Raw genomic sequence first — 11,059 nt, 5'->3', positions numbered from 1 at the left:
ACAGCCGTGCCAGCAGTTTTTCTGTTGCAGGCCCTCCCATCCCCGCCACCCCCCCCCCCTTAATTAATTAATTCTGCAGAAATGGCACGTCTTGCTTTGTCCCAAGCTGTTACTCCTTGTTTCCTCCTTCGCTGCCAGGCTGTAAACCTTGGGCCAGGTAGCCACATCCTCGGGGATGTTGCCCAGGCAGACCACGCTTTATCGCTCGGCTACCGGAGCCGCCTCGCTGGGAACCGCGGCCCGGGCAGGGGAGCCGGCTCTTGCCGAGGGGCTCTAGGAGCCGGCAGCCCCCACGCCGCAGCCGCAGTGCCCTCGCAGGAGGTGCGGGCAGGCCTGCCTGCGCTCGGGCTTTGCTGGGGGTGAGGGCAGGCGCAGCGAGGGGGGGGGATCCCCTTGGCAGCCCGGTGCGAGAGACCTGCCCCAGCGCCGCCCTTCCTCCCCCCCCGCCCCCCGGCACGCTTCCCGGCTCCCCTCGCTGGCGGGAGGGGGAGCGGCGATGCTGCCCGGAGCCCCAGGCCGATGACTTGGAGAATTTTTGCGGCGTTTTTCAGCTTCCTCTGCCTCCGAGCCTGACTAACGCTGCCTGCGCGGCCGCGGCCCCCGCCCGCTGCCGGGGAGGGAGGGGATCCCCGGCGGGGGGCGGCGCGCGGGGCGGGGGGTGCCCATGTTTGGAAGGCGGGCGCGTCACTCCCCTTATATGGGCAGCGTCGTCAGGGCCCGGCCTCCCATTCATATAAAGGGCCGGTGGCGGCGGCCGGGATTCCCTACCCGGGCTGGGCGCCGTGCCGCGGCGCCTCCCTCCCCTCGCCGCCTCCCGGCCCCCGCGGCTCCCACCCAGCGCCGGGGCTGCCCCGCGGGCCCGCTCCCCCCGCTCCTGCCCCGGCTGCGGCGGGGCGCGACCCAGCGCCGCCATGAAAGTCACGTCCCTCGACTGCCGGCAGCTGCGCAAGCTGCTGCGGAAGGAGCCCTGCCGCTGCCTGGTGCTGGACTGCCGGCCCTACCTCTCCTACTCGGCCTCCTGCCTGCGCGGCTCCCTCAACGTCAACCTCAACTCGGTGGTGATGCGGCGGGCGCGCGGCGGGGCCGTGCCGCTCCACTTCGTCGTGCCCGACGCCGCCGCCCGCGCCCGGCTGCTGCGGGGGGGAGGCGAGGGGGCGGCGGGGGCGGCCCGCCTGGCCGCCGTGGTGGTGCTGGACCAGGGCACGGGGCACTGGCAGAAGCTGAAGAAGGACAGCACGGCCCAGATCGTCCTCAACGCCCTGCTCTCCAGCCTGCCGGAGGCCGGGGCCCGCGTCTGCTTCCTGAAAGGTGAGGGGGGCGGCGGGGACGGGGCGGGGGGGGCAGCGGCGCGGGTCGACCCTCACACACACACACACACCCCCCGCCCCGGGAAGCGGCGGCCCCGCGGTGCTCCCGTCCCCTCTGCCCCGCCGTTAACCCCATTACTGGTGGAGGGCAGGGAGGTAACGCCGGGATTTCGTTTCTTTTCCACCCACTGGAAATAAATCCCGGATAGACTCCGCGGGCTGAGCCCCCGGGCCTTTCCGCGCACCCCCGCCGCGCGTTTGGGAGGCTGGTGGAAAAGCAAAGACTCCCAGGGAAGAAGGGCAAAAGTTGCAGATTATCAAAGGGAGAGGGGGACGAGGGACATCGGGGCTGCGTGGAAAATAAATAAAACGGGCCCCGGGTGCAAGCGGAGAGCCGAGGCCACCGCTCCTCGCCCTTCGCCCGGTGGCAGGGGGCGGCCCGCGGCGGGCCCCCGAAACCGGGGATGGGCGCCCGCGCCTCCCCCCGGGGCGGAGAGGTTTCTCTCTCCATCGGGCTTATCGAGGCTGGTGGGGAAACCCGTAGCCGAAACTCCGGGGCTTGGCGGGGGACAGAAATTCCTCCTCCCGCCACGTGTATTACAGCCCTTTGGCTGCGGTTCTTTGTTTTCTTTCCGTGTAACCCGGGGATAATAAAACGATAAGAAAAGTAGCAGCCCGCCCTTTCTCTGCCCTCCCGTCCCTGCCTGCCCTCCATTTCCCCCAGCAGCGCCTTTGTCCTTTTGCCCTCCCCGCCCCGTCCCCCCCCGAGCTCCCCGGGAGCGGGCGCTGCCGGCCCGGCGCGCTCCCGCGCAGCCCCGCACACCCGCGCAGCGGGGCCGCGCCCGGGGGGACCCCCCAACAACTCCCCTTGCCCTATCCCGGGGCCATCCATGGGGGAGGAAACCAGGCGACGTTTCTCGAACAAACTCTGCCCCTGCGTCCTCGGCGGCCAGGGTGAATTCACGTTTATTTAGCCTTTTACCACGCTAGGTTTTGCCCCGAGGTGCCCGGTTTGTGCCTCCTATAACGAACAGCGCCCGCAGGGCATTCCCGGCGGGGCAGAGGCACCTTCAGCCCGGGAATGGCCCGGTACCGAGGGGCAGGCGGGCTCCCAGGGCTGTTTGCCAGCCCCTCGGCTCTGCCCGGGCACCGCCAGCCTGCCCCGGCTCTGGCAGCCCCGCAAAAGCACCGATCCCGCTGCTGCGGGGCGGGGATGCTTGCACTGTGCTGGGCCAGGCAAACCCTGGGGACCCCATTAAAGCGGGGATGAAGAAACATCGCCAGGGTGAGGCTGGGAAGTCTGTGGCAAAGCAGGGGCTGAATTAAGCTCTGCTGACTCTCAGCCTGCTCGTTTAGCCGCAAGATTGCCCTTCCCTCCTCATGTACCGGCCCCATGCTTTGAAGTGGTGACTGTGGCTGTGGGCAGTTTATCTGGGCTGGGGTTTTGATGTAGGCTTTGCTTTGTACCTTTCGTGTAGTGCAAAGTGTCTTGTCTTGAAAGCCTGTCGATTTGAGGCTGAAAAGATTCCCCCTTAGTGGGTGAAAAACTTTCCTCCTTTTCCCGCTGCTGTTCCCCTTTGCTTTGCTGGAAGTGCTCTGGGTCGCAGGATCAGGCCCGTGAAGTCCGCAGCTCCGTTGCAGATCCGGTGTGGCCCGAGGAGCCAGTGACTCAGTGGGCAGCGCTGCTGATTCACCGGGGCCACGGACCCCCAGGAGGCTGTTGTGGTCTGGGGGAAGCTCTCTGGCACGGTGGGGATATAAATCATCCCGAAGCACTGGGCGCTGATCAGAAGAAAGGGTCCTTTGGGGGTCTGCAGCACCAACCCTGCAAATAACGGGCTGTAAAACCACCAGAAAAAACCCACCTCCTTGATGTTCCCCCCTTACATTCCTGCTCTCCCTAGGTGTGGGGGAGCTGGGAGGAGGAGTTGGCTGCTTAAGGGCTAAGGTGGTCTGTCCTGGAAGTCGCAGTGACGAGACAAGATACGAGCAGGTCCCCCCCGCCGGCTCACCAAGCATCCTGGGGACCTGGCCCCGCGCAGGGCAGCCAGTGCAGAGCAGTTGCATGCCAGGTCGCATGCTGGCCCCCTTCCTTCCCTCGCTTTCTGGCTTTTAGGGGTTGAGTGTGTCACACCTTTCGTCTGTGTAGGTGCAGTTTCATTCTGGGTGAGCTCAGCCCCAGCAGGGTAAGAGCGCTTGTGTGGCGGGGGAAGAAAAGCTTGCAGAAAGATAAAATAATGGCACCTCCCTCAGCGCTGACAAGGATTCTTATTATTTATTGATTAAAACCGAAGCTCAGCCCAGCTCTCTGTGATGAGCAATCTAGTATTTGCAGAAATGACCTCAGGGAAGCTAGGTTGAGTGGGGAGGGGGAAGAGAGGAGATTGCTGGAGGACGGGATGAGAAGATGACTCACTGTAAGAATGGCCTGCGAATATCCTGATCCCCAAGGCTTGTAATTAACCATTCACCAGCTGCATGCGTTAGCTGCCCCAGAGACATGAGACATGCGTGTCTGTTTGAACACACACGCTGATTTGGCTCGGGCAGACTTCTGTGTTCATTCACGAGTAAAAACAACGCAGGGCGTAAATGGGGATAATGGCTATTTATTTACTGGACATATTTTTCCTATGCGATGGTAGTGGTTGGGGGGCAGGGGGGGAGATAAGGTCAGCTATGCAAAACAGGAAGATTTAAAAGCCCACCCCACGAAGGGCAGTTGGAGATCAGAAGAGCAGAGGAGTCTGGAGAGCTGCTTGTGTTTGTTGCCTTTTCACACTGCCAGTTGTTAGGGATATTGCTTTATCAACCCAGTTGTTGTGGATATCATTTTATCAACCCCCCTTATGGTCTCCACGGTCACTTGGCTGCTTGACCCAGTGCCTCGCGCTGTGAGCTGTGGGGTGAGCTGGCTTAATGTGGCTGGGGAGTAGGAGGAAAGGTGCAAGTGCTGAGTGCCAGTTGACTGCAAAGTCACCCTCCTGCCCTCCGTCATGGAAAACAGACTTACATCATGTTCAGTGGGCTTTGGATCGTGCCGGCCACTTGCAACACAAGGGCCCCACGGCAGGACTGAGTGGGCGACCGTAGCACGTCATGAATTTGAAGCACACATCTGCTCAAACATTGTGAACAAATGAGACACCGGCGTTACGGGGCTGAAATGTCAGAGGTAGCTGTACCGGGCAGCCCTGGCAGCGAGGGCGGCAGGGGCCCTGCGGCTGCTCAGATCTTCAGCGCTTCCTTTGTTTCAAAACCCTTCCTTGCACCGGGGCACCCACACCGACACCGCTTATCGGGGCTAAACAGTTGCAGATGAATGAATCGCATCGGAGGGTTTGCTTTTGAGCCTCGTTTACCTGAGGGCCACGCTCCAAAGGGTTATTGAATCTAGCTGTTTGAGAGCTTTCGCCGTTCATTTTTGTTCTGAAAAAGCACAGGTGGCAGACACGTGGCACACCACTGACATTTCCAGGCTGCTTCTGCTACCTGACTTATTCACGTTCATTTTGGAGATCGCATGCTTCCGTGCAGCATATTCCCAGCCTGGAAACAGGCAGCGATTTAGCTGACGACAAACTTTGACTAACAGTGTAATAATAGGATTAATTCCTTTTCATTAGCAGTGCACTGAATGAAACGAATGCAGTATTTAACCATGCAGAATAGCTCATGTGGGGCTATTCAGTTGTCAAATACTGTCACAGGATTTCATTAAGTTTTATAGCTGTTATTTAATAGATTGGTTTCAGTGGGACTGTCTTCATTACCTTGCTGTCTTCTGCATTGTGGTGATTAATGACACCGTTGCAAGCATCCCCTTCTTGTGCTTATGTCCATTGAAAAATGCAGATAAAGCATTTCTTACATTGTTACAGTTGTATATAGTAGTAACAGATTTAGAGAGGATGATTACTGAGTACAGAAATCTCCATCTCAAATGCTGGGAATAGTGCTCATATAAAACGTGGAGGAGGGAGTTTAATCCCCCCTGTACTGGAGTTAATGGTTGCTAGACTCAACAGAATTACATTCGCTAACAGTTTTAATCTGGATTCGTGGGCTTTTGGCAAGTTAATAGTTGTCAGCGGTATCGAGGGGTTTTCTTCAGGTGCCCAAAGCCTTTTAAACAAACCCGCTTCCCCAGGGGAGCGTGATCCCTCATTAACCCCCCAGGACCCGCTGCCCTGTGCTATCCCACTGCATTGCAAGCGCCCGAGTTTCATTTCTGCTCCACTTTAATTAAACCAGTTTTTGGAAATGCAAATGTTCATGTTTCTTTTTTTTTTTTTTTTCCTTTTGCCCTTCCCTAGGGGGATATGAAACTTTTAACTCGCAATATCCTGAGTGCTGCGTGGATGGAAAACTCATTTCCCCAGAGAGGACGGAGGCGGAGAGAAACCTCGCCAGCCACTGCGAGAAGCAGAGTGCCAACCACAAGCCTGCTTATGACCAGGTGCGTGTCACGGCCGCGGCGGGTGACCTTCCCCTTGGGTCTTCTCCCTCCTGCCACCGGGCTCTGATGGAGGCTGGCAGGGGGCTGGGGACCCCCGTGCTGGCGGGGGCTGTCAGTAAGCTGTCGCAGCCCGGGTTGGCAGCCTGTGTGTTGGGTAAGATGCCCTGTGTGTGCTGCCCATCAGCATCGGCTCTGCCTGGCTTCAAAATTTGGCAGCAGAAAGAGGAAAAAAAACCTGTCTAGCCCCAGAACTGTATTTGTGACCCATCTTTATCACACAGCTGGGCAGCCTGAGCCATGAGCAGCTTGCGCCTCCCCAGGAGACTTAAAATGGGCAGGGGGGAGGCTGCCAGGAGCGTCATTTTTCTGGCAGGCAAAGGAGCACGCTTTGCCATGCCTCCTCCGAGACCCCAGGAGGGCTCCAGCGCTGGCAGAGGGGGGCCGGGGCAGTGGGGCCGCTTCTGAGAAGAGACAGTGGCTCCTGAGAGCCGCCCCTGGGCAGGGGCAGTGGGGTTTCCACGGGGGAAGTCGCCACGCACCCGCCCAGCCCGGGGAATACGCGTGCTCCAAGATGTCACCCTGCGGTCGGGCCGCTTCCGCCGGGGCCCGTGTTTCCTGGCGCCGGGGGAGCCCCCGGGTGATGCCCCTCTGCTCCCCCGGGAGCACCTCCCGTCCAGGCCCCGTCCTGCCACCGTGGGCGGCTCCTGGCTGTCCCCGGAGCATGGGACCCGCCGGGTGGGAAGCTCGGGGGGCTGGAAAGCCAGGTTCTCACAGCTGGGGACTGGCAGCAGCTCTTGCGTATCATGGAAAGTTACCTGCGATCTCCAAAACCCTTGTGGCAGGCAGTGGCTTTTTTTTCTTTTGCGGTCTCGTCACCCAGCCTTTGCTTGCGCTGAGGAAGGAGGAAGCGAGATGACATCTCAGGGCGGGTGACGTGGCGGGTGCTCTGCCCCGGGGAGGTGCGGGGGGACGGGGAGCCCTGCTCCAATTTTTTTTGCTTTGCTCCACCTTTAGAGGTGTGAGCAGAGGGGCTGAGCCCTGGGCTGAGCTAGAGCAGCCTCTTCCTCTGTCCTCCTCTTCCTCCCTGCTCAGACGTGGCTCCCCGCCTAGCCCATATTTTGGTAAGGCCTCAGAGGGAGCAGGCCTCACATATGAAAGCTCTTCGGGTGTGTCCTGAGGGGCAGTGCTTTTAAAGAAAGCCAGAAACATCCTGCACGTGAGTGGGCTGGATCTGACTCTGTACCTCACAGATGTGGACAAAAAATGAAAACCTTTTTCCTGTGTGGGCTTTGCCATCACAGTGACTCACTGGCCAGCAGCACTGGGTTCCAAAAACGCCGGTGAGGGAGGGAGCGGGCACCCACGCAGGCTCCCTTGCCTCTCTCTCGGGTATCAGGACTCAAATACCCTTGAAAAAGAATTACATGTTTCTGCTCCTTCTCTTCCAGGGTGGTCCGGTTGAAATCCTGCCTTTTCTCTACCTTGGTAGTGCCTATCACGCTTCCAAGTGCGAGTTTCTCGCCAACCTGCACATCACGGCCCTGCTAAACGTCTCCAGGAAAAGCTCGGAGTCCTTCAAAGACCAGTATTGCTACAAGTGGATCCCAGTGGAGGACAGTCACACGGCGGACATCAGCTCACACTTCCAGGAAGCCATCGACTTCATCGGTAGGTCCAAACTGACAAACTTCCAGATCTTCATGTATTTTAAATTCATTTATTTTAAAATACATATTGGTAGGAAGGACACATTATTTTCTGTATGGTCCCAGATGTCACAGCGAAAGTTTAAGCTCCCTCCCTTCCCCAGCATCTCTCCTGGCAGAGGGATTTCTGCAAGGAAGGAAGAGGGACATTCAGAGCAAGGTCTTTGTGCTCTCCAGGCTGAGAGGCTGAGGAAGGAAAACGCCTCTTCTTGACTGCCATCGGGCAGACGAGGCGAGTGAGCTGGTTTTCTTTTCAAAGCAAGCGTAGGTGTAACTTCAGCGTGACAGGGAGCAAAGAAGTTGAATAACACCAAAGTCTGTTGAATTTTGTAAGGGAAAAAAACCCCAATGTTCCTTGGACTCACCTGCCAGACCCTGTAAAAGCCTGGTAAAGCAGAGTCAGCTTACTGCCTTGCTCTGCTGAGATATCCCAAAGCTGTGGTCTTAGAAGTCCAGCGTCTCCCCTTATCACAGAGCTCTTTCCATTTCTCATTTTGATCTTGCCCTTTAGTGAAATACCCCAATGAAAAAAAAAAAAGAGGCAGCCTTTAGAAAACTTTGGGCCATCCCTTCCCAAATCTTCCTGCGTTAGGCTGGGCAGGTGAGCAGCACGCCAGCTGTGCCAGGCAGCGCAAGGGAGAGGCTCCTCCCTGAGAGGCACAGGGTGGTTTAGTCGGGTGGAGCAGCCTGAGCCTGGGTGGAGATGGTGTTGAAATCGGTGCTGTTGCTCTCCAGGAATGTTCAAGAGAAACAGATTCTAAACCCCAGTTACAGACTCACTGGACTCATTGCTCAGCTGAGTTTGAGTCCTTCGACAGTGCAGGCAGCGTTAAAAAAAAAAACTGATCTGAGGTTGCCCTTCCCCTTCCCCTTCCTGGTAAGGAACTTCTCACACCTTTCAGGGAAATGCTAATTCACAGCACTCTTCTGTCCCATCCCCAACCCCTTCTGATAGTTGTTGAGTCACTTGGAAATTGCCCAGATTTTGAGGATGACTTTAGTTTTCACTTTCTTTTAAAATTGGGCATGTGGTGTAGATGCTGGGGATGACTCAAATCCATGTCCTCCTTATTTTGTGCAGTAGTTAAATATAACCGGTCGTGGTGGCACCAGTCCCCCGGCAGACAATTGAAGACAGGCAAATGATAACTTGCTCAGCTCTGCGTTGTTTCACTGAGTGCTACATTCAGCGCAGTTATCCATAAATTGGAGCTTGAACATATTGCTCAAGGCAATAGAGCAGAGAATGTCTATTTTTGAACTGTATTTTTGTGTGGAAAGGGCTTATTTTAAGCACATTCTCTTTAATCTAATAACAATCATTGTGTTGTGTGAGTAACCACAGTGGCTCCTGTTGTGTAAAATGTGTGCTTTGCATAAGCCTTTTATATCCTGACTTAAGTCCAAGCATCCTTTAACCAGGCTGTAATTAGCAACTGCCTACCAGTCCTTGTGTGCTTTGTGGTGAGGCCCCAGGGAGTGAGCTCAGCCTCTCCACCCAAGGGTACCCACCAAGGGCTCAGTTCATGGTACCACCGTTTGCTGCTAACTGGCCAAGCAGGGAGGCAGGTTTGGATTTTAAAGAAAAGTCCTGTTTTTCTAGCAGAACTGATGAGAGCAAGGCAGCCCTGCAGCTTTTGAAAGACCTGACGGTGGGAGGGCTGGCCAGGCTGAGCTTGGGTCAGCACTTTGAGCCACAGGCAGAGAGATGCAGGTACAGTAAATGCAAGCATTGCCCAGATACTTGATCTCTGTCTCACAATGCTCCGCCAAGTCAGTTGTTCCAAAAGAGAAACAGGCACGTGGGAAGGAGACAGGAAAGGACTTCTCTAAAAAATGCAGAAAGAACCAAATCAGGATTGCAGATTCTGAAGCCAGGTGTCATCTGCAGCTCAGCTGCATCTCAGGCTGGGTTTTGTTCCCCTTCTCTTTTAATCTCCACGTTACCCTTAGTACCCAACAGAAGAGCAAGCCTATCCTTGCTGGTGGACTGGCTGTGTGCCACGCTCCACCTCCAGTGCTGGGTGCGTGTCGCAGTGTCCTCTCCATCCCCAACAACAACTGACATCTGCAATGACTTTTTTTCCCCCCTAGATTATGTCAGACGAACGGGGGGCAAGATCCTGGTGCACTGTGAAGCGGGGATTTCACGCTCTCCCACCATCTGCATGGCGTATCTCATGAAGACGAAGAAGCTCCGCCTGGAGGAAGCCTTCGATTACATCAAGCAGCGCCGGAGCCTGATCTCACCAAACTTTGGTTTCATGGGCCAGCTGCTACAATACGAGTCGGAGATCTTGTCTTCCACTCCCAGCCCCCCCGTTGCCTCGTGCAAAAGAGAAGCTGCGTCTTTCTTTGCAGAAGAACTGACGTTAGGCAAAAACTTTGAAGGCTCATGTTTCGCCTTTCCTACCTCAGTGTTGAGTTCTGTGCCCATCCACTCTCCTGTCCACCAGCTGAAACTCAGCCCGATGACGGCATCTTCATCCTGCTGAACACCCTGGGGACACTGGCGCTGGTGCGGTCCTCTGATCTGAACTGTGACCCAACAAGAACATTTCATGAATGTGCAATAGAGAAACCTCATCGACTTAGTCTGAGATGGAGTGGTTGTCGTGGGTCATACTTCCCATATGCTGTGACTGTAAGATGCAAGTGCTCCAGGTGTGGCAGGTTTTCTGAACTTTTATTGTCCTTTTTTAAAAAAAAGAAAAAGTGCTCTTTTAGGTTTTTATCCACAGAGTGTGCACCCACTACTGTATTTCCAGATTCCTGGGGAGCAATGAGAAATCCATTTAGTATGTTCTCAGTTCCCATCTCCTTCCCTTCTTAATTTTTAAAAAGACCCTTATTTAAAGTTTCAAGCAATAAACAGCAGCAGCGGAGAAGAAAGCAAAACGAAAAGCACCACCTTTGCAACCACGGAGGTGGTGGGAGTGAATATTCGTTCTGCTTTTTCTCCGGCTTTCCTCCTCCCCTCTCCTGTGTCATGTTTCAGGGAGCAAAGGGCTGGGGTGGTGGGAGGGACCTCCTTTCCCAGGACACTGTTGCACAGCCAGGTGAAAATCCCCTCTCCTGCTCCAGCCTCTGAAGTGTCAGGTATTGACCACAGTGTAACTGGATACCAAACCAGACCTGGATACCAAACCAGACCGTGGATCCATTCAGGTGTGGCATTTCCTGTACTTCTGCGTTTGCCTTTGTACTGGATGTGCTTTTAACTAAAGCGGGGAACTTAACCGAAGCTATCAGGCTACCTGCTGAGCTATTATCCTCCCATCTGTTATTTAAGAACAGCCCTAGAATACTTGAATGTCTCCACAACCCTCATCCGAGTTACTTCCCATCAGATAACACTGTAACTGCTGGATTTTACACCAAAAAAACCTGACAAGCTCGGCTCCAAACCAACTCTTCCTCCATCCCTTCCCAAGTGTTCCCAATGTGTATTGTGTGTGGTCAGGTGGTCTTGTTCAGTGTTACGTGGCTTGCTTAGCATCTGTGGTCACCTCTAGCCAGCCTTTGTCTGTGAAAACCGGTTTCTCTCTCGCTCACGTTGGCTTCTGTGTCTGCAGGAAGTTCAGAAT

The 11,059-nt window shown here is 55.8% G+C and overlaps 1 protein-coding gene across 1 annotated transcript; it reads left to right on the top strand.

The window, feature by feature from the left end:
* The first annotated feature begins 911 nt into the window (after positions 1-911).
* On the top strand, positions 912-9,967 carry DUSP5 (dual specificity phosphatase 5). The gene is made up of 4 exons (XM_075717693.1): positions 912-1,308; positions 5,624-5,766; positions 7,215-7,434; positions 9,567-9,967. The coding sequence occupies exons 1-4, from the start codon at positions 912-914 to the stop codon at positions 9,965-9,967; spliced, it is 1,161 nt and encodes a 386-aa protein (XP_075573808.1).
* Positions 9,968-11,059: the final 1,092 nt, after the last annotated feature.

This window comes from Pelecanus crispus, chromosome 10 (assembly GCF_030463565.1).
Source record: "Pelecanus crispus isolate bPelCri1 chromosome 10, bPelCri1.pri, whole genome shotgun sequence".
Classification (NCBI taxonomy): domain Eukaryota; kingdom Metazoa; phylum Chordata; class Aves; order Pelecaniformes; family Pelecanidae; genus Pelecanus; species Pelecanus crispus.
The sequence above is the reverse complement of the archived record's forward strand: the minus strand, read 5'-3'. Positions and strand labels throughout refer to the sequence as shown.

Coding starts and splice junctions, on each gene's coding strand:
- DUSP5 (XM_075717693.1), top strand. CDS start 912: ATGAAAGTCACGTCCCTCGACTGCCGGCAGCTGCGCAAGCTGCTGCGG. Junction 5,767..7,214: donor ACAAGCCTGCTTATGACCAG/GTGCGTGTCACG, acceptor CTTCTCTTCCAG/GGTGGTCCGGTTGAAATCCT. Junction 7,435..9,566: donor GGAAGCCATCGACTTCATCG/GTAGGTCCAAAC, acceptor TTTCCCCCCTAG/ATTATGTCAGACGAACGGGG.